General features: G+C 41.2%; 1 protein-coding gene across 9 annotated transcripts in view; it reads left to right on the plus strand.

Annotated features, from left to right (window-relative positions):
- Positions 1–22,205, plus strand: part of ncor2 (nuclear receptor corepressor 2) — an 82,221-nt gene that overhangs the window by 30,689 nt on the left and 29,327 nt on the right. For 6 of the 9 annotated variants that reach the window (XM_054611760.1, XM_054611767.1, XM_054611764.1 and 3 more), the window contains exons 6-17: positions 3,752–3,865; positions 8,312–8,368; positions 9,166–9,218; positions 12,756–12,822; positions 13,802–13,974; positions 14,202–14,295; positions 15,836–16,014; positions 17,283–17,337; positions 17,430–17,528; positions 19,914–20,050; positions 20,636–20,749; positions 21,505–21,665. In XM_054611760.1, coding sequence (XP_054467735.1) covers positions 3,752–3,865; positions 8,312–8,368; positions 9,166–9,218; positions 12,756–12,822; positions 13,802–13,974; positions 14,202–14,295; positions 15,836–16,014; positions 17,283–17,337; positions 17,430–17,528; positions 19,914–20,050; positions 20,636–20,749; positions 21,505–21,665 — 1,303 coding nt within the window. The remainder of the gene's footprint in view (positions 1–3,751; positions 3,866–8,311; positions 8,369–9,165; positions 9,219–12,755; positions 12,823–13,801; positions 13,975–14,201; positions 14,296–15,835; positions 16,015–17,282; positions 17,338–17,429; positions 17,529–19,913; positions 20,051–20,635; positions 20,750–21,504; positions 21,666–22,205) is intronic. The other 3 variants (XM_054611766.1, XM_054611768.1, XM_054611769.1) reach the window with 1 other exon arrangement.

Consider the following 22,205-nt stretch of genomic DNA (forward strand, 5'->3'; position numbering starts at 1 on the left):
ATCTATGGATCTAGTCATAACTTTGAGATTATATTGACCTGTGTTGTGTTTAGAAACTGCAGATAGATGCTATCAAGTTATCCTGCATTGCTCGCTCATTTTAAGATGGATTTATGTTTCCTTGTGGAGATATTCTGATGTATATGCCTTCAGCTTGGGACTTGATTTTTATTTCTGCCAGAGATTTAACCTGCTGACAGTTGAAACACTAGATGGATGTGTCGATGGGAGCATATCCACTAGAAAGGGTTTTGCCAACTTTATTTCAAAATACAAGATTGTCTAGTTACCAATTGTGTATACATTCTTTTATTCACTTTTTGATAACAAAGCGGCAGTCCTAACAAGGATGGGTTTTGCAGTGGATGTGGCCCTTCCCTTGTTTAAGTGCTGCTTGGCATGCAGCTTAATATGACCCACCCTTTTTAGATAATTTCATGAGGTGTTATTTTGTGCACAAACTGCAAGAAGAGATATTGTGAAGAAAGTTAAATAGTACGCGCCTCTTTATGTCATTCGTGTGCATTCCGCACATATTTTGACCAGGCAGGCATACCTAAAAGAACCACGAAGTACCTTTGTCCGTCATGCTTGGAGATGACTAACTCTTTGCCAGTGCTGGCATCCTTGTTGAATTTTCTTAGTGGCAGTGTTTGGCTCTTCTGAAGGGCTGTCATGTGTGACTTTCCCTGCCAGGCTCCAGTTGGCATCAGTGTCATAAAGTCTTAGGCAGACTTTGCTGTGTTGTAATCGCTGCATTCAAGTTCTGTAGCTGTTCCTTGATCAACATGCCACCATTCTGTACACGCACTCCTCCAGGCAGCTGCATTCCTTTTTTTCCCCGTCTCTTTGGCTTTTTATTTAGGAGAAAAGTAGGTTAAAAATATATAAGGCTATAAATAACAGCTTCCCTAGGGGAGGAGGAGGATTATGGTGGAGGTTTTGTGACTGCTAAACCACTCATATCCCTGCCGCACTGTCTCCCTTCTGGCTACCTGCCATGTTTAGTAGAGAAACTGTACAGTTAAGTTCTTTCTTTTCCACCCGACTCCCTCCTCGCTCATGAATGCAGTAATGTTTAAACTCTATCATTTAAAAGAAGCATTAGATCTTGATCACAAAAAGACATACTCCAATGGGTATTTTTTAATAAACAAATATTGTAGACACAACATTAACCCTTTACCCTCCCCATGATAACAACATTACATTGATATTAGCAATCACTGTACCCCCCAACAACAACAGCATAGAAACTAGTACAGTAACCTTTACAGTTGAGGAATACAGACACAATTGAGTAGGTAGATAATCACAGTACATGTTACTGATTGTTACTGAAAACAAAAACATTACAGTGTTGGATTTATTACTTGTAAGTACCTAGCTGGTGGAGAATGGCCTCCAAATAACATACTAATGACACAAATGCAAAAGTGTTTTTTTGCTGTTGTTTTTGGTCTACTTGTTGTTACCAGATAAAAAGGAGAAGCTTGAATGTTTGTGCGTTGCCCTTTGTTAATAGAAAAGACTTGGTATATAATTAATCAGGGCTCTTTCCCAAATTGCAAAAGGAACCAAAATAAAGCTGGCTATCGGATTACAACGTCAGTGTTGAAACTTGTGAATGATTGAGAGGGTACGCTCTGCTGCGTCCAGGCATAAATCAAGAACCCCTCTATGCAACATCCCTCAAAACACAAGCAGTGTTTTTATGGATTTTTTTTTGTTTTGTTTTACAGTTGGGCTCTCTTCAAGCATTAAAACATCTGGACTAATTAAGTGGCACAGTAAAACTTTATTTAAAGGGTTGTGCCAGAGTTGGAGGATGGGTGGGGGGGTTGTGGCTTAGGTTACCAGCAGCCTGTGTCATGTCAGCCGAGCTCAGGATGGCTGGTTTATTTTATTTTACTCTGAAAGGGAAGAAGGTGTGTGGGTGGGGGGGTGGGGTGTCTCTATAGGAATGTCTGTGTTCCCCTCACCAGATGCTTATCCCGGCCTTTCATGCCACATGATGATCCATCTTGCTCCACTCTCATGTGGATCCTCTGGAGGCCGCCTTCCCCCCCCTCTGAAGCCCCTTACAGGAGATGAGAAGGAGAGGGCTGACTTAACTGTAGATCAGCTACATGCACGCCACTCAGTGCCACTTGGCCTCCGCCTCCAGGGTTTTTACCATGATGATAAATTACTTCAAATTCCCCAAAATTATTACTATTTTCTTTTTATGTGTCTTATAGCCAGAATAAATCCAGATATGATTGAATACATATCAGTATACTTGTTATTTTTATTCTAGATGCTGGGAAGGCATTAACATACGTTTAGGAGATTGAGGTAGACAAAAGTTTAACTGTATGACTTAAAATGAGATAAGATAAGATAATCCTTTATTAGTCCCGCAGCGGGGAAATTTGCAGGATTACAGCAGCAGAGAGGATAGTGCAAACAAGAGACATAGTAAAAAAACAAGATCAAAACAAGTATTATATAAAGTAATACACCGTAAAGAATGTTAAATAAGTAAATAAAGTTTAAAAACCCACAATAACTAAAATATTATATATACAGACAGAATAATTGTGCTAATCAGTTTAACAAACTAGCTAACTAGTAACTGACACAGAGACGTTTATTAGTTTCATTGCTTATGAAGCGAGACAAAGGTTTTGCTTGTATGATATTTGTTTGGTACATACGCAAAATGCATACACACAGCACGCCTTCTTTATGAGCGTATATATGTTGAAACAGCTGTTTTCTGTGTTGCCTTAGAAAATGAAAAGCATAAATAATTTAAATGTTCAAATGAATATCTCATTATAGCCTGCCATTATCGAAGGCAGGAGGAAATGGCTACTTCCACATGCTGCTTATTGAGGTACTTGAGCGTGGGAGGATTAATGATCCTGACTGGTCCATTAACACCTTTTCAACATCTGGATGGAGTGGGCAAGTGAATGAGCAGTGCCTGTTTAAATGATGCTTGGTTGCATTTACAATTTGCATTTTCAATTTCTGAGAGCAATCCAATCTGCCAAAGATGCAAGACGTGTGAAAATGGACTATGAGAGGCAAACATCTTTTTAATTGTATATGCTGAATGTCAGATCAGGCATCTCCTCTTTTCTATCTGTGCTCCTACAAGGAAACATTGACTGATCGCTAGATGAATGGCAGTGAAACATAAAGGTTGACACACCTCAAACATGCCACATTCACTCTTTTAATTCATAGCGGCTTTCTCTGCCAACTCTCCAATGCTTACCTGCTGTCTGTCACTCAGTTTTGTTCACAGTAGACAGTACTTTCTAAAATTCACTGTTTCTGGAGTAGAATCTCCAAATCATGTTTTGTAAACATGCCAGGGTGACTAGTAAATTAGAGGAACACCGCTGTTTTCCAATTTGTGCCTGGTGTTAATTTCCCCACATTTCCCTTTCTTTATTTTTCTTCTGCGGTCTCTGTCTCTCTCTCATTGGAGGTTCCAGCCACACAGCAGGCATTGGCTTTGTTTACAGGCTGTTGTAGTAACTCTTTGATTAACAAGGCCCTGGGGAGTTAATAGCTATTACAGCTAATAGGACAGTTAGTCCCTGCTGGAGTGCCGGAGGGAGGGACTGTTGATCTAACACACACTCTTTAACCTCGCTACAGGAACTGCTGAGCCACAGGTCTTCCTGGAAGATCAGGGCCCTTTTGGATTTGTCAAGTGTTAATTCTTATCTTTGTTTGTTTGTGTGTTTTACAGCAACAGCTGGAGGAGGAGGCAGCAAAGCCACACGAGCCTGAGCGGCCCATCTCTCCACCACCCAGCGAGGCCAAGCACCGCAGCCTGGTGCAGATCATCTACGATGAGAACAGGGTCAGTTAATCTGTGGCCCGCATTTTTTCACTTGATCATATATGCAGTATTTTACCATGAGCAAATGTCAGAGTGAGAGAGAGCTGGTAGCCCCCCCCCCCCCCCGCCCACATGGTTCAGTATTTTTTCCGCTTTGGTTATTTGGTTCTAATGTCAGCGATTGTGCAGCTATTCAGTGTTCTTTCAGTTAATTTCATTGACAATGTAGACATAGTGTGGAGTACTCTCATAGTGTGTATATTACTGAGAAAAACACCGGGGCTCTGAAGAGATTGATGTCTGTCTGCAGAGGACTTCTGTCATTTTCATTTACTATTTATAATCCTCAAAGACCCGTTTCAACGAGAGCAGAGAGTGCCACAAAGTCTCATCTTCTGACCTAAGCCTCCCACTCTACTGTCCGACTACGCAGAACTCTTGACTAACAGAGTAAGCTGCTAAAGAGCATCACAGCAGGCATGATGAATCACACACGTACACACAGCCTGTAAGGTGACACAGACGCACACTGAATCAGTCCTTTTATCAGCCATACAAGTGTAGGAGCTTAATCATTCTTTCAAGAAAAAGATAAACAGTTCAACTGGGAGGTCAAATAACGCTGTTCGTAAGCTTTGAGCTAGTCCTACTAACAGCAATCATTATATGCAGTAGTGCTCTGTGCAGATTTTACCTTTTTATAAAGGAGTGATTCTCAGTGCTCTCAGTCCCCCTAGTGGTGTTTTTTTTTTTTTTTTTTTTTACTAGAATTGCCATTTAAAGCAGGGAACTCCTCTCTTGTTCGCGTATCACACCCATCTTCAACGTCTTTAAACAAGCCCCCTATAGGAAACTAGAAGTAATGTTGGAGCTTCACAGTTCAAAGGAAAATAGCTCTTGAGTGTTTCAAACAGCGTCTGTTGACACATTCAAGGCAAATCCTTTTCAAACAATGGCAAAGCAGTGTGGTGTGTCTCGAAAATATGCTGCCAATGGAGAAGCTAGTTTAAAACTCATGTGTTGGCAAGCAAGCAGGTCAACAAGAGACTTGATCCCTAACAGCTGGCCAGATGTCCCCAGATAAGCACCAAAATATCCTGAGAAGACCCTTTTCAAAGGGAAAACCGCAGCACAGGGAGTGTCCCTCCTGACTCTGACCCTTACTGTCATCACGCTCAGCTAAACCGCAGCACTTCTATGCAACAGTAGGAGAGTGCAGATTGCTCAAGACTCTTCTGAAATCATCGTGGCTTACTTCACAATGCAGCTTGACCTCTGTACAACTTTCCACTTCCCTCTGACTGGCAGGATGTACTCTGGCCTACTGCCTGCCCCCCCTAACCTCTCTCTCTCTCTCTCTCTCTCTCTCTTTTCTCTCTCTCTCTCTTTCTCTCTCTCTCTCTCTCTCTCTCTCTCTCTCTCTCTCTCTCTCTCTCTCTCTGTAGACAGAACTAGCTTGTTCGCCTTTTTATCTAGCTTCACTGATGCAAAGCCCAATGCTACAGTGACACACAGCATTTACTAATCCAGTCATATTCATTCTTTTAGTCGCCATGACATTTGGCCTTATTTATAAATTCCAAATAAATAGCATTACATAGACTTCCTTTATATCATCATATACGTGTGTCAAATCCAAATGAGATTTAACACACTTTTGTTTACATTCAGCCTCATATATGCGTCTGCATTAGCCAGATCATACAAATCCCTGTACTCTCACCCACACATGTAATTCAGTGATTGTACGTTGGCTGTCATGGATGTGATAAAAGCTATGATGGTCCGTTACTCGTCTGAATGACTGCATTTGTTCAAATCTCCGCAGAAGAAGCTTTATGTGGGACAGGAAGAACAATGGCCTATTTCAGTGTCACTTTAACTGCCATCACCACAAGAAAGAGACCTCTGGAATGGCTTTTTCAATCAGTCAATTTCAGGAGTAAAAATTACGTATGCGTCCTTGAGAGACAGATGTTTTTACATCTTTTCAACATCTGGCCTAAATGCTTCTTGAATTTATTCAAGCTTGGCTTCTTTGATATCAGACATCTATCTGCCCAAGGTGCTTTAAGTGGTTATGTGTAAAGCTTTGTGTTACATGTCAAGCCTTTTGTGTGTGTTTTTATTTGTGAAAAAAAATGTACAGTACATTTATATATATATTCATGCATGCGTGTTAAAGCATGTGGGGTAAAATAACTCCAGCCTCAGCATGCCTTTTTTTTTTTTAAGCTGGTGTCACTACGGTGTCATCTGTCCCCTCTGGGCTCAGTGTCACCATCATTCACAGGCAGGGTTACAGGCGCATTTCTACCGACATCCGACAAAACCCGAGGATGGCTCAACTGAAGTTCACTCTTCTCATATTTGGGGCATAGCTGTTATGGACATGAACACAAGAGAAGAAAGCCCCTCTGACAAGGCATTAATATAATTCTGTTGAGCTACGCTAAATCCTCATGTGTATATACTGCATCAAGATGGCCCAGTAGTGATATGCCTTTTTTTGTTTGCCTCTTTTTTCCCCTTGTTTTTCTATCTTGCATTCACTTCATGGGATACACAAAACGTTTTGTGATGCTGTCATTGTAGTTGCATAAGCACCCACAGTGTTTTCTCCTCATGTTGACTGAGGGCAGCTTTTAAAACAGGACCGTTTCTAAGCTCTACAGCTTCTTCCAGTGCCAGAGAAATGTGTGTGTGTGTGTGTGTGTGTGTGTGTGTGTGTGTGTGTGTGTGTGTGTGTGTGTGTGTGTGTGTGTGTGTGTGTGTGTGTGTGTGTGTGTGTGTGTGTGTGTGTGTGTGTGTGTGTGTGTGTGTGTGTGTGTGTGTGTGTGTGTGTCAAGACCAGCAGCTCTCTCTGTGTAATAATCCACGCTTTCAGAAAAAAAGTAATACCCTGTACACTTTATTTTGCATCTCCTCCATTCCCCAATTTTTTGAGTTCTGATGTCTGTATCGTGCAGTCTTGTTTTTTTAATTTGTTTAAAACATTACGTCAAGGAAAATAAGAGAAAGCCTTGAGCCTCCCTTCTCCCCGAGGATAAAAGGCTGGTTTTAATAACTGCTGTTCACTAACTGCTTCTGTTCTCTGAGGCCATACTCTGCAGCCTGTTACACCTACTCACTGGTGAGGAATCAATGCAAAGCGAGTTAAGGAAGAACAACAGCATTATGTTACTGTATTTGCATTTTAATAATATGTAAAGCATGGGCATATGTAAATCAGCAGTGCTACCCTTTTGCCTTGTGTCATAGAGGAAATGCACTTTAAAAAACTGGAGCCATGTCATTTGGCTTCACTCACGGGTGACCCAGTTGGAAGCCTGTGTTGAGTAAAGTTAAGCTGTGTGCGTGAGCTCCTTTGAGGTCTTACATCCAAGTCCGTTGGCGTGAGTCATGTATAAACTTGGGAGCAGATCCCAAACACCTCCTGTGCTCCCTCTGCAGTGAAGGCAAAGTGAAAGGGACAAGGAAGCGGCATGACATTGTGGGTGGTGAGGAATAAAGGTTGACGTGCACATACACACCAGGCAGGGTCCGTCTCCGTTGTCACCTCTAAAGTCTCCCTCTCCATCCGACCCTCCCTCACTGTACTTCCATCCTATCTGCGAATGTGTCAGTCTTGCCAGTCTCACTGCGAGGTCACTGAAGGAGATGAAGTGAGATGGAAAGCAACAGAGCATGTGGCGTGTCAACCGAGCAGGGTCTGTTTGATCGATGAGGCGCAGAGAGTGTGCAGAGTGGGATGAGAAAGAAAAAAGAGAAAGAAGAGTGGAGCGAACATGGAGAAGGGGGGTAGTAGTCTGGGACACTGCTCACACATTTGTCTGCTTCAGCTAAATATAAAAATGTATGGAGGAGCGGAGCAGCGTAGAGGTCATCCAGAGACACAGATGGGAGTTTGTTTGCTGCCCAGCTTCGTGCTCCAACACTTCTCCTGTCTTGCTTTACGGTCCCTGCCAGGAGTGTTTGTTGTAAAGACCTGATTGTTGTAGGTAGTGAGCTGGAGGTGAGATCTCTCTCTCTCTTTCATCAGATGTCTCTTATGAGATGAGCACCCCCCCCCCTCCTCCTTTCCCTGTTTTCCTCTCCCACTCACTTTCTATTCCACTCCCACTTGCTTGCCTGCCTGCCTGCTCTTTCTACCTTCCTCTCTCTGCTCAGGGGATGCGAGTAATCTTTTTTTTTTTTTTTTTTTTTTTTTTTTTTTTCCTGGGAGAGAAGAGAGGTAGATGAGGCAAAGAGCTGTGGCCCAGCTTGAGTTAAAAGCTCTAATAATAATAGTCGCTGCATTCATCTCTCCATCCATCCCTCCCTCTATCAATCCATCCATCCATCCAGCCAGCCGTCCATCCAGACAGCAGTAGTGTAGCCTCGGTGATCAAGTGAGCGTTGCCGTGGTGATGGCTGAGGTGCAGGCGGGAGGCTAATGTACTACTTCTGTTTGTGTTCCCATACCAGAAAAAGGCAGAAGAGGCTCACAGGATACTGGAGGGACTGGGACCCAGGGTAGAACTGGTGAGTGGAGACTATTTCTTTTGTTCCCTGCTCTCATGTTTTTTGCATTATTGAAACAGGGTTTGATTGAAGGTCATGTAAGAAGGATAAAGGATGCTTTTAGAGAGAACGGGAACAAGTTCATAGATGCACGGCTCTTTAGCAGAGTTGTAAAGTAACAAAGTCAAAATATTTAATTACTGTAACTAAAGCGCCCTAAGCATTAGTGGACCCATTGAATATGATGACTCACATCAGGTTGCAATGTTAAAAGGTCGCTTGTACCCAAACCCACTGACCACAGAAACCGAACGCTTTTTTTTTTTTTTTTTTTTTTTTTTTTTAAAAGGACTTTTATTTTAGATATTATTCACAGACTGCCTTTGTTTGCAATATTTTTCACTTATTTGCTTTAGTCATAAATTTGCTCGCACACACTATATCTGTCCACACATATATCTCATACACACAAACACTCCCTCAGTGATTTTCATCACTTGGTTTTATTGAACAAATAACCTTTTGAGCTCATGCAAGACGCTAAACGAAACAGGTTCCTCTGCCCTGGAGGACATTTATTTTGAGTGAGTTCTTTGAAAAGAATTTGATCGGGTTGTTGGGCTTCAGTCTGTCACATCTTTAAGTCACTCATGTTATTTGGTGAACATTTTCCCGTCCTACATTAATATTGAGGCAAGGTCAGAGTCCTATTGAGGAGATGTTTGAGCGAACATCATGTAATCTGTTCATTTATAATCTGTTGCTCAACTGAAAATATGGCAAATTTTTTAATGAGTTTGTTCCTTTTTGTGTTCCAGCCTTTGTACAATCAGCCTTCTGATACCAAGCAGTACCATGAGAACATCAAAATGTGAGTCTGTCAATAGATATGCCTACATGAAAATGTTTATATCTAGCCATTAAAGTACAACTCGCAAACGGGTAAGAGAGTTCCTCCATTTATACGGGAGCTCATGTTGGATTGTTTCATATGCAAATTGCGCCACCACTGATTGCTTTGTTTTATATATTTTATTAAAAAAAGTGTAAATAATTGTGAATAATGCATTTAAAGCTGTCCTGATGCTCTTGAAAAAAGAAAAAACAATCAACGTAAACAAAGTTTACCAAACTAAACTCCCATATGGGGAGCTATTGGTTCTTTGATAGCTTTCATGAGAAGCTATCAAAGAACCAAAGAACCAAGCTATTAGTTCTTTGATAGCTTTCATGAGAATGAAAGCTATCAAAGAACAACAGGCTTGAAATGCTGTAGCAGCCCTGTACTACAGGAAGGAACTTAACTTTTAATGAATTGATTGATTTACAGCGATATTTGTTTGTGTACTAATTTAATAACCTATAATGGTCCATATGCACTCCTGTAGTATTCTGCTGCTATTTTTAAAAGCTCTGTAAACATTAAACTACAGGTAGAAACTTAAACTTGGTTATCTTAGCAGCTATTAATTCTCTTAGTGATTGTTTGTTGCCTCTGTGAGAGAGAGGCTCGCCACTTGTCTCCACTGCCACACGTCTCAACTCCCCCTTGGCAGACTGGAAACAATAGCGTTTCAGAGGGGGATTGTGAAAACTTTAAATTAACCTTATTTGAAAAAACATGTACCAAGGTCAGCTACAGAGGGTAAAAAGATGATGCCAAAGACCTTATGAAAAAGGATCTGCGCTGTTAGTGAATCCGTGTTATGGGGCCATAATTACAGCAAAACGTTCTGAAAATTGTGTGGAGGAATGTGTGACTGTATCTCAATCTGTGTGTATCAGAATTGTAAATGTGTTAAAAAAAAAAAAATTGCCAAATCTGTATTTAGATTAACAAGTGTATTGAGATTTGTAAATGAGTACACACATCTGTAAATTTGTAAAAGATGTGTAAATGTGGACCTCTCTGAAAATACAGACAAACCATCAGTTGCAACTCAGCAGGCCTCTCAACTAGCTGTATTTTTACACGTGACTTTTGCTACACTTCTGGCATGACAGAAATCTGCAAATGGGATTTGTCCATACCGCACTGGGCCTCAGTAGCAAAGGAGCTTACATACCACCAGTCAACGGTAGCACCCGGTGGACCGGGCAAAACTGGCCGACTCTGTTAACTTGCGACTTTCAGCCGAATGCGTCTGTGGTTGTCGTAGTTATGACTGCTGTTGAAAACAAGAGAATACATAACTGTCATAACATCCTCTTTGGAGGCTTGTTGGAGGATATGTGAACAACTTTGAAATGGTACGAAGGTTCACAGTTATATTGTTTTGATGACCTTAAATATGTGAGTGAAGGCCGCAGTAACTTAATATCACAGGGGTTGTTTTGTATGCTTTATAATATGACAATCAGCAGCCAAGGCTTTAACTTCTCAGTAGCTAAAATACATATTTTTATTCTGGTAATGTCTATTTGGTGCTGACAGAGCTTCAGATAATCTTCGCTTTAACAAAAGGTCTATTAGTCATACAGAAAATAAATAAAATAAACATAGCTATGCTTCTGAAAATGGACTGAAATGACTATTGATTTTATATATATATTATTTTTTTTCTGATATCATGACATGAAATAATAACAGGATGGCTGTCTCGGCATCCAACGTTGCATTCGGTGAATGTTTAATCGATATTGTCAATTTCACATATGGAATTATGCAGTTAGGCGAGCAGAGAATACACAACTTTGCTGTGTCTATCAATAAGGCTCTGTAATGTTTAGTACTATATCTCACTGTGGCACATCAAGGGGCTGCACTAGAGTTATTATAGCTCGTCTCCACCATTGGCGCTGTGGTTTGGGCACATTGGCATACCACAAGATGTGTGTGACCTCTTGCCAGAACACTGCTCTGTCTTCACCCTTTTTGATCCCTACACCGTTTGATCAGTATTATTGCCTGAAAGCAATTAACTGAAAACGTGTGTGTGTGTGTGTGTGTGTGTGTGTGTGTGTGTGTGTGTGTGTGTGTGTGTGTGTGTGTGTGTGTGTGTGTGTGTGTGTGTGTGTGTGTGTGTGTGTGTGTGTGTGTGTGTGTGTGTGTGTGTGTGTGTGTGTGTGTGTGTGTGTGTGTGTGTGTAAAATACCACTGTGTCGCTTTGAGCCAGCACAATTGACTTCTTTGTTTTGATAACCGGTTTGATAACCTTGGCACTCATCCCTGCTGGGGTAGATGAGTACCGATTTCTCTGTGGAGCTCTCAGCATCTGAGTCCCCATCCCAGTTAATCCACTGCACACAGCTGATGATATTTCCTTTGCATAATCAAACTGCTTCGAAAACAAAATCTGAAGTCTGAAAAGGGTTTTGCTCAATGCGCTTGAACCACTGGGGAACATCTGTAACAAGCGTGCGTATAATGAATCTTTCAGCCATCGTGTTTTGGAGGTTTTATGCCGATATCTCAGAAGTGGCACAGGCTCAGAGAAGGACAAAGGAAACCTTTCGTATGGGTTCAGGGTTGCTAATCTTCCCCATTGCCATCTGGTGTCCAGGGGACAATACCATCTCTGTCTTTGTAGGGCTTCATCTATCAGTCTTGTTCTTGCCATACCAAGTTCGTTCTCACCCATTATATGCCACCACAGTAAGTGTATCTATCAACAGTATCTAGCTGGATTGAACAGTATTTATCTTTTCTGCTGCAATGACTTGGCTCGATATGTGTCTGTTTGTTTGTGTGGGAGTGTTTATGTAGGTTGGAGGTTGAGGCTGTTTAGATTTAACTTGGGTTTGTTATTGCAGATAACATGTTTGGGAAATGGAGAATAGGTCATTCTGTGTGTTTATCCCTCCCGACCCATAAATGTTATCATGCCATCTTCTAATTTTCCCAAAACTCATATACCACAAGTGTCCCACTTACTCGTCTTCTGTCCTTGCCCGTGACCTGAAGGACCCTGCGGCTCAGCTGAAGTGACTAATGTAGAATAAGATTACATTAATCAGGGGGAAACGTGACCTTACAACTGACAGATTAAGTGTCAGGAATAAAATTCTGTCTTGCAGCACAGAAAGAGACAAACTGAGTGGCTGCCTAAGGAGATTACTGGCCCTGACCTTTATTTGAAGCGCTGTGGCAGGCTGTTCCCAGCCCAGACAAGTTTTATAAGTTTGGCTCACCTCGCTGTCCTTTCCACCCAGAAGCAAGTTTATCGAGCGGTGGCATAGAAGGACAGGCATTGTTTGTGTTTGTGAGTGCGGTTTTTGTTTGAGGCGGAGAAAGTGCAGAGGGTAGAAAATGTGTACCTGAGGACCCAGAGTAAATCCCATACTTAGAGATTGATTATGTTAAAAAAACGTGACAAAGTGTTTTTGTGAATGTCCTCACTTTATCCTTTTGTTTATATCCCTCTGCCTCTCTGTTATCTCTGTGCCTCTCTTTCTTCAACCCTCTTAGAAACCAGGCGATGAGGAAGAAGCTCATCTTATACTTCAAGAGGAGAAATCATGCTCGTAAGCAGTGGGTAAGTAGAAAACTCTACATTTCTGACGCTCTCCTGGGGCTCTGCCCGTGACGGATGACTAGTGTGAAACTGGGCCAGCTGCTCCTGAAGTGAGTGGCCATTTTAAGCAGACCAAAGAGGAATGGAGCTCCGGGCAAGATCTGTTGTCGGTACTCTTACTGTGCCCTGGGGAATAGATTGCATTTGAAAAACAAAAAAATTCTCTCACACAATCGAAAAAAAACTTCATCCGTTACATTCCCATGTCAGCCAAGGACTTCTAATGAGAGCCAGTGATTGAGGGAGACTGAGCCAAAGAGCATGACTATAAATACAGCAGGGATCAATGGGGTGAGCTCTCATGCTAGAGCCAGGCAGACATCTTAAAAAATGAACTAGCTTGACAGAAAATCGTTAAAGCAAATCAACTTTTGCAATGAAATTTGCATCCATCCACAAGAAAGAAATATGATGGGAAAGTATATCTATTTTTTTTAAACCACAGAGATGTTTCACAGCTCTGCATTCATTATGGATTGCAAATTCATGTGAGGCCAGGGAGAACAGATCAAATGCAACACCCGCATCAAAGCTGGAGTGGTGAGCGAGTGTCCAGTCTTTTCTCATGTTGTGTCTAGGTGGGACGGGGGGGGAAGGGTAGCTCCTCGTTGGAAGATGTAGAGAGACATCACCTTGTGGTTTATGGGCCCACTGAGGGTCGTGTCTTCACCAGGTTTAATGGTCTGCTTTACAGCCTGCCTGTGTGGAAGCTGGGAAAGCTCTGGTCTGTCATTGGCTCAAGGCCAGACTCCCCATAGATTACCAGCATATCACTTTGCCCCCCCCCCTATGAACAAGTAGAGGTTCATGGTGGGACACAACAGAAAGGTGGAGAGCTTAGTAAGACTTCTAGATATAGTTATAGGAAAAAAATGTAATGATCAATTGGTGTTCTGTCTACAATGGATTGAGAGCTCTTCATCTTTCTGTGGTCCACCAGGAACAGAAGTTCTGCCAGCGCTATGACCAGCTGATGGAAGCCTGGGAGAAGAAGGTGGAACGCATCGAAAGCAATCCGCGGCGCCGAGCTAAGGAGAGCAAGGTGCGGGAGTACTACGAGAAACAGTTCCCAGAGATCCGCAAGCAAAGGGAGCTACAGGAGCGCATGCAGAGGTGAGGTCACGAGAATTCTTTCCTTTCTTTCACAACAAACAATGTGTGATTGTTCAACAGAGTGAAAGGCACTTAATTCCTGTAAATGACTTTGATTTGATGTTGCCTAGTTACCGCTATTATTGTAAATAAAACAGTGGATTTGATTCATTTGGTGTAGGTGGCTCAGTTACAGACATATGTGGGCACTGTTGAGTGACAGTTCTTCTTTGTTTTTCCTTTTGTAGCCGAGTTGGGCAGAGAGGAGGTGGGCTGACCTCGTCTGCAGCTCGCAGTGAACATGAGGTCTCCGAGATCATTGATGGAATATCAGAGCACGAGGTAAGATCTTCTGCTCAAGATGGTTTCCCCTATACTTCCTCTTCTGACATTTAGAGTGTATTCACACTATCACACTCTTGAAGTTCAAGCTGGCTGATTTTATTGAGCGTCAAGGTTGGCTCTGCTACCAGGAATAAAACCAGAAACTAAAATAATCTCGGCTGTTGCATTAACACACTCACTCAATTTATTGGTTATTATGGCAAAACAATTTAATAATTGAGGATTTTATTAAGTATTTCTATGATTCATGAACTAATTGTATACTGAAAATCATGTAGATAAGTAATTAACAGAAATCAAGTTTTGCAGGTCTCCATGAATTGAGCAATTTTTGACTTCTTCACTCAAAACAATATGATAATCTTTATAAATATAATTTAATTTAACTTGCAGTACATAGTAATAAATATAAAAGGTACAACTCACTGTAGTTTTTTTTCAGAGGCATACGGCACTCAATATCGGCATAAAATACAGCTGTCCTACAGATATTATGATATGCCCCAAAGCTAAATAGTGGCCCTTTAAGGCCACCACAGCCCAGTTGCAAGCACAGCAGCACAGTTGCTTTCAATTGAAATCCTCCCAAAACTTTGATAGTTTCTGGCTGTTTTTACTGCCTGTCTCTTTTTTTTTTTTTAACCGTATTCCCTGTTTTTTTTCCTCTTTCCTCCATTTATAACATGTGCAGCGGACACATAGCCTCAGCTGTTGGTGCAACAGTAATTTTTCTCTGTTTACTTGTCCACTGTATTATAGTTCTGTGATGAATGTAAACTACAAGGCAGAGAATGGAAAATATTAGCATGGGGTATAAAATCACAACCATGTATTAGCCTGAAGATTTAGCCGCTTTTGGAAAAGGATCATCAAAATTGTCAGTCTTGTCCAAGAAAGCATTTTTTAGCAATTGTAAAGCCTGTTGTAGAAAATTATGTTTTTAAAATTGGCTTGACTTGACTCAAAGCAGACGAGACAAATTCATACTTTTCAAGCTCACATGGTTGCCATAGTTGCATTAAAAAAAATATTGAAAAGCTAATAGGTTTTCGTTCCATGATTCAATTTAGAATTAGGATGAATTGAAAGATATTTTCCATTAAAGAAACATTTGATATCAGATTATACTTTTCATAAGAATTGCAAAGACACTGACTGACCTCACCAGATAAATGTCTTGCTTATCATTAATGTAAAAAGTCTATGCAGAAGATTTGCCATACTTGAGGTGTCAGACTCCTCCAATGTGAGTTCTCTGTGTTAAGGAGGAACATGCTCTGAGCAGACATTGCCGTGATATCCACTTGTCACACATTAGACCTATTCCTCTTATGTCAGCCTGGTCCCATTAGGCTGAGCAGTGTGTCCAAATGACTTGTCTTGTCTCATCTCAAGAAAAGAAAACGTTCTATCATCTTCAAGTTTCATAAAGTGACCACCATGCTGTCAGATAGTTTCCCTCTCGTGACCGACCCACTCACTCCAGGATGTTTGGTTTCTGTGTGTGTCCTGTGTGTTGTGCATCGGCGTTCCTCAGAACACAGAGAAGCAAATGCGGCAGCTGGCAGTCATCCCTCCGATGCTGTTCGACGCTGAGCAGCAACGCATCAAGTTCATCAACATGAATGGATTGATGGATGACCCCATGAAGGTGTACAAGGACCGGCAGGTTATGAACATGTGGAGCGAGCAGGAGAAGGACACTTTCAGAGAGAAGTAAGCACAACAATTCAGTAAAGTCACAGTGGCAGACATAATTTACTTTTCTTTGAATAGAAAAATACATCTTGTCTTTATTTCCTAGCAGCCAGATTTTTTTTTTTTTTTGGGCCTAATATAGACCAAATTTTTCACCAACAGTACAAAGTATAATCAGACAGCTTCTCACCCTCAACTCTGGATATTTCAATTTTTTTGCGAATCCCAAATTACCTTTCAGCTCCATTTTCCTTTTGTAGACAAAGTGCTCAAGAGCTTCTTCTTAAGAAACATGACTGAAGCATGTCTAGTACCCTGGGAAATGAGTGTGACCGATATTTTGTCAGTACATTGTTGGTGAGGAAGTGAGTCTTCCCCTTTCGTGAGAAACAAGAAGATGCAAAGCGACCAATTGTATCAAACCCACACAGTTAAATCATTGACTTTAAAGTCTGCCCACATGCAAAAGAAAGAGCTTCAGTTTCCTTTTCTCATAATTTTAATCCAAAACATACGGTAAGATATTTCATCACTTGTAATTGTTTGGTGTAATTTTTAATAATTTGTTAGGATTATTGCAATAGATGTACCTCAGATCTACGTTTTTTTTTTATTTATTTTTTTATATAAGCTTAGTCTTAAATTTAGAAAATCAATGACATCACCTCTTAAATCCCTCTCTTTGTGTTATTCTCTAATCTTCTTTTAGTTCTTTTTAGCAAATGCCAATGAGTGTGAGTCATTCCATTAGCGGGTTGCTAGAGTTTCTTCTGTCCTGCGGCCGATCCACCCGGTCACAGCTTTTTTCTGTCCTGGCCCCTCAGTGGTGGAATGAACTCCCCACTGACGTCAGGACAGCAGAGTCGCTGCCCATCTTTAGGCGCAGGCTGAAAACTCACCTCTTCATGAAGTACTACCCTGAGCCTTCCTCGTAGCACTTATTGCATTCGTATCAGTTGTTGCACTTATTGTATTCGTATCAGTTCGCTGCACTTATTGTATTCATATTCGTTTCTTGCACTTATCCTATTCGTATTAGTTTGTAGCACCTATTGTATTCGTATTAGTTTGTTGCAATTATTGTTTTGGTAGTAATTTGTTTCTGCACTATACTTTTGCTCTGGTTTATGCTTTTAGATGCTTGTTTAAGAAAGGAGATGCACTTATGACTTCTGGTGACTAGTAGTTCTCTTGAATACCTATGATGAATACACTTCCTGTAAGTCGCTTTGGATAAAAGCGTCTGCTAAATGACTGTAATGTAGTGTAATGTTCTCCTCCCACAGGTTCATCCAGCACCCCAAAAACTTTGGTCTGATTGCGTCTTTTCTCGAGAGAAAGGTATTGACACAAAAAAATGTGTATGTGTATTTCTGGGCAATCCAGTCTTCTCAGGAAATTATTATTAAAAACCCATTTCTTTATTGTTTCAGACGGTGGCGGAGTGTGTGCTTTTTTACTACCTGACCAAAAAGAATGAAAACTACAAGAACATAGTGCGGAGGAACTACAGACGCCGAGGAAGAAGCCAGGTATTTTTCTAACCTTTCAATTGAATAGTTCAAAAAGATACTTTAAATCAAGGCCCAGTCACACAACAAGCTTTGTTGGCCTGAAAACCTGAAGGCATCACTACATTTTTCTTTTAAGAAGTCTCATTTTGTTATTGCTAGGCAACCAGGAAGTCAGCTGCAGTCATTTAGCTAACTAATACCATTCGCTAGTTGGCGAAAAACTTGTTTTCCATTTCAGTCATTACACTCCAGGCTTGATGCCACTCTGTTGTCAAACAAGTTTGGCAGGAACTACCAGTATTTACTCTTCCCTCTTTTTCTTCTCTACATGGAATGTAACTTAACAAAGACTTTCCTCTTTTTTTATCCAGTTGGACAGCAGATACATTTTTTCTATGGAGAATTAAATGTGTTTTGACTTTGGGCCACTGGGCACTTTATGCAGCGTACAACATGAGCTATCTGGTGCACAAAATCAGCATGCATTAGGTTTTTAAATCTTTTTGTGTCCTGTGTGCACAGCCTTAATCTCACTGCCTGCGCTGGACTAATGGTGATGTCTTTACAGAACAGTGATCTAGTCGAAGCCAAATAACCCCATAATTAAGAGTTAAAAAAAACAAACACCAAAGGTCACACGTGTGCTGATCAATTGCCACAATTTGCTAAACCCCATCATGTCAGCACTTTTTCCATAATGACAGTTTTTTTTTAAACACGGGTCATTTATTTTGCTAATGAGCTCTCACTTATTACTTAGCCTCGGATCAGGTGCTAGCTGTTAAATTTCATGGTGGCGGGTAAAGAAATTGCACATTAATTTACTGGCGACCTTTTCCTGTGGGTACGAGGAGGGTGTCTCCTCATCTTTTACTGAAGAAACCTCCGCTCATTACCCGCCGGTTTGCTTCCACATCTCTTTGAGAAGCAGCTAGCACTAATAGCTTGCAGTCTCAGAGGGAGGTAGCTGGAGAGGAGGAGCAGAAGGTGCAGTGCAATATGTCTGAACGACTGCAAATGCTAAAAGAGATTATATTTAGGTAGTGGATAGATAGAGGGAATAAGTAATAGCTTAATGCGAATGTTAATGTGTTTCCAGCCGTGATGAAGCTTGTTTTCTCACAGTGCTGTAGAGAAGTGGCTACACTTTCTTTAGGGCTGCCCTAGTATTAGCTTGGGGCATATTTAGACGCAGTGCTAACAGATTTCTATAGTTGGGATGGATAGAGATTATTAGGCCGATGAAATGTAGGAAATATAGTCCGAACAGAACATGAAGCTGGGTGTCCATTATGTCCTTTTTAGCCGCAGTGTTTTTTACTTTCTGCCCGAGTTAATTTCAACTTGAGGGAGAGGACATTAGTGATGTTGTGTAAATGGAGATAAAGGTAGCTTCTCTAAATGAAAGGTGCATTTTGATCTGGCTATTCTGCCTGCCATCTTTCTCTAAGCTCCCTCTTTTCCATGCTTTCTCTCCATCCTTTCATTCAGTAGCTCTCTTTCTCATTCTAATTTTCTGTCTCCATTTGGGTCCTTTTTTATGCTCCCTTGCCAGGAGCCACATGTAATGCGTCTTTTTATAGAGCAGATACGAGTAAAGACATTAACAAAAGTGTGTATTCTTTGGATGGGGAGCAGCCCAAAAGCAGCAACTGCAGGTACTTCAAATGGAGTAGAAGTTCTGATCAGTTTTAGTATGTCTGCTTGGTCGATATTAAGCAGTGTTTAATGTTTTTCTGGTCGCACTTTATGTCTGGTCTAATCTGAACTCTAACCCTAAAAGCCCAGACTGACAGGAAATTGGTAAGGAAGTGGTTCTGGGTGCTTAAAGAGCATATTTTTGAACTTTCGTATCCTGTTTTGTTTTGTCTATGCAATGAAATGAATAGGATTTCTTAGGTTAGTAACTATTCTGTTCTTTAAAAAAAGTGAAACAAAGTCTTCTGAAACGTCAACAATGGAAATAGTTTTGTTTCATGTTTTTGCAAACACCATGGTGTGGTTTGTCTCATCAAAAAGACAACAAAAAACAGCCAGACATCTTACCATCTGCAGCTGTTTGCCCACAGTGTATTTGTCTGAATAGTGGTGTAGATATCAGATCTGCCAGAGGAAGTGCCTCCTCACTCACCGTTTCCAGGCAGAGAAAGTAAATGGTTAAAAGAGACTGTGGCTTGTAATTATAGAGAAATATTGGAGGAATCTGCTGAAGTGAAACACTTACTTTCGATAGTGAACAAAGTTTAAATATTTTGCGAAACGATTAAGTGATAACTTCCATTTCTCATGTTTGTGCGTCCACACATCGAAGTGTATGTGTCTTCACTTTACAGGTTTCAGGAGAGGTGAGAGATTAATTTTATTTAACGGAGTGCTTGTTTGTTTCTGTCTCCCTTATCGCAGCACGGCCAGCAGCAGCAGCAACAGCAGCAACAAGTGCACCGGGGCAGCCAGGAAGAGAAGGAGAAGGAGGAGAAAGAGAAGGAGGGAGAGAGGGATGAGGAAAAAAATGAAGCTGAAGACAAGGAAGATGGAATGAAGTGAGTTGCTTATTAATTCTGACCAAAACGTCCTGCCGGAGTCATCTCATTTGGGTCAAACACTACTTTAATTTGTCTAAACATTGTGCGCTGCAGAGATGACTTAACACACTGATCCATTAAAAATAAACACACACTGAGTGAGAAATAGATGCAACCAAGTGAAAACCTTTCTGCCACATTGTCTGAGCCTGACCCTGTACAGCTGCAACTATCTTCTCACTTCCCCCATTTTTTCCAACACACAATTTTAAGAATTGTTCCAGGTCAGATGGAGTAGGAGTAAGTTTTGGCTAGGAGGACCGTATCTGGGAATCCAATTATTCTGTAACCCCTTGAGCTCTCACTGTCTCACCTCCAGCCAGACATTCCACCTACTGCAAATTTAAGTGTTCATACATTCTCCCTATTAAAACAGCTGTTTTCCTGTTTATGCGTCTCCCCTTCCCAATTGGATACCAAGTTTCATTTTTTAAATTCTATTAGTCTGGATTTTTTTGGTTGGGGGAAAAAATAATCAGTAAGATTAACCTAACTGTAAATTTGAAACGTCAGTGTGTAATGAGGAGTGTGTGTGTGTTGCAGCGTTGGAGGAGGCGGTGTTTTCAGGCACTGGGCCAGCAAAGGATGCAAAACAACAGATGGAAAATATCACTGCTCTCTTATGCCTGAAAAATCATCAATGAATACATTATGCCTGTATGTGTTCACACACTATATTATGATGTCAGCTTAGGCTCTACACTGCAATATTTTCAAGTGATAGCAGGTCATCTTTATTAGCAGTTGTGTCGGACTAGAAGAAGATGCACCCTCGCCTCAGAGCACTGCTTCCCTGCTCTGAGGCGAGTCCAGGGGACTCTGTGACTCCCAGTGCACCCTGCTGCCTGCCTGTCACTGGCACAGCTGGCTCGCCTATATTTAGAGTGCCACCGGCTCCCCTCAGCAAGATTAATGGTGCTAGGGGAAGATGAATAGAGGAGCAGAGGGTTCAAACTCTGTGGCTGTCTCCTAGCTTGCCATTGTGCTGATACTCGATAAATTATAAGGAGGAGGGGGGGGGAAAGAAAGAAAAAAAAGAAGATTCTGTGTACACTTTAACATTTCGACATTCAAGTTTGTGTATCAGTCTCCAGAATTATCTAGTCACCATGCAGACAAATATCACTGTTCTGGGGTTTATAGCGCCGAGGCCAATGCAATGTAAAGGCTGCATTATGGACGGGGATAAACATTAGTTTGTTTGTTTGAATTACATTTTTTGCACCAACTGAATAGCAGCAGGGCCCATATTTGAGTTTCAGAAAAGGTTGTATTGGAATTATTTCACTTCTGAGATGTCTCAAATTTTTTTTACAGTTACTAAACTGGCTTTTATCAGTGACCCATCATATGTCCACCTGCAAACAAGCTGTGTTTCTCTTGCTGACCGTGATGACATTTCTCAAACGCAGGGACGATACCTCTGGAGAAGATGCAGAGGACAAAGAGCCCACTGTGGCTTTCAAGGGTCGACGCACGGCCAACAGCCAGGGGCGCCGCAAGGGCCGGATCACCCGCTCGATGACCAGTGAAGTGGAGGAGACCACCACACCGCCACTCAACAGCGAGCTTGGTCAGTATCAGCTGCACTGCAAAGTAGTGTCGACTTGCTCTTCTGTCCACTGTTCTTTAAACATTTAAATAGTGATGTAAAACGAAATGTGTCAAATCGCAATTTCTCATTTATTACTAGGAAACATATGTGATTTCTAATTTGGTGAAAAACATTAAGATAATGAAATGGCTTTAAGCAATGATGTAGGACAGAACAATTTGACATGTGTCAGGAGCATTTAAACAGCAATAAGGTGAACAGATGATGAATCTGTAAACCATCATCATACAGGACTGACTTTGTCACCTTTGATCTAGTTGTGGCCTCCTGCCCCACACCACAAGAGTGCACTGTTGTTCCTTTTGTCTTCATCCCCTTATTCACGTTAGGTTTTGCACTCACTTTTTTGTCAAAGTGACACTCATAAATGGCATAATAAGACACCTTCAAATCAAAACAGTAAAACGTTTTGCCTGCTTATGATATGCAGTTTAAACCCCACCTGTTTGCCAAAGACAAAAGTATTATTTAAGGACAAAAAATTATTCATTGTGTCAG

This window comes from Anoplopoma fimbria, chromosome 13 (assembly GCF_027596085.1).
Source record: "Anoplopoma fimbria isolate UVic2021 breed Golden Eagle Sablefish chromosome 13, Afim_UVic_2022, whole genome shotgun sequence".
In the NCBI taxonomy this organism is placed as follows: Eukaryota; Metazoa; Chordata; class Actinopteri; order Perciformes; family Anoplopomatidae; genus Anoplopoma; species Anoplopoma fimbria.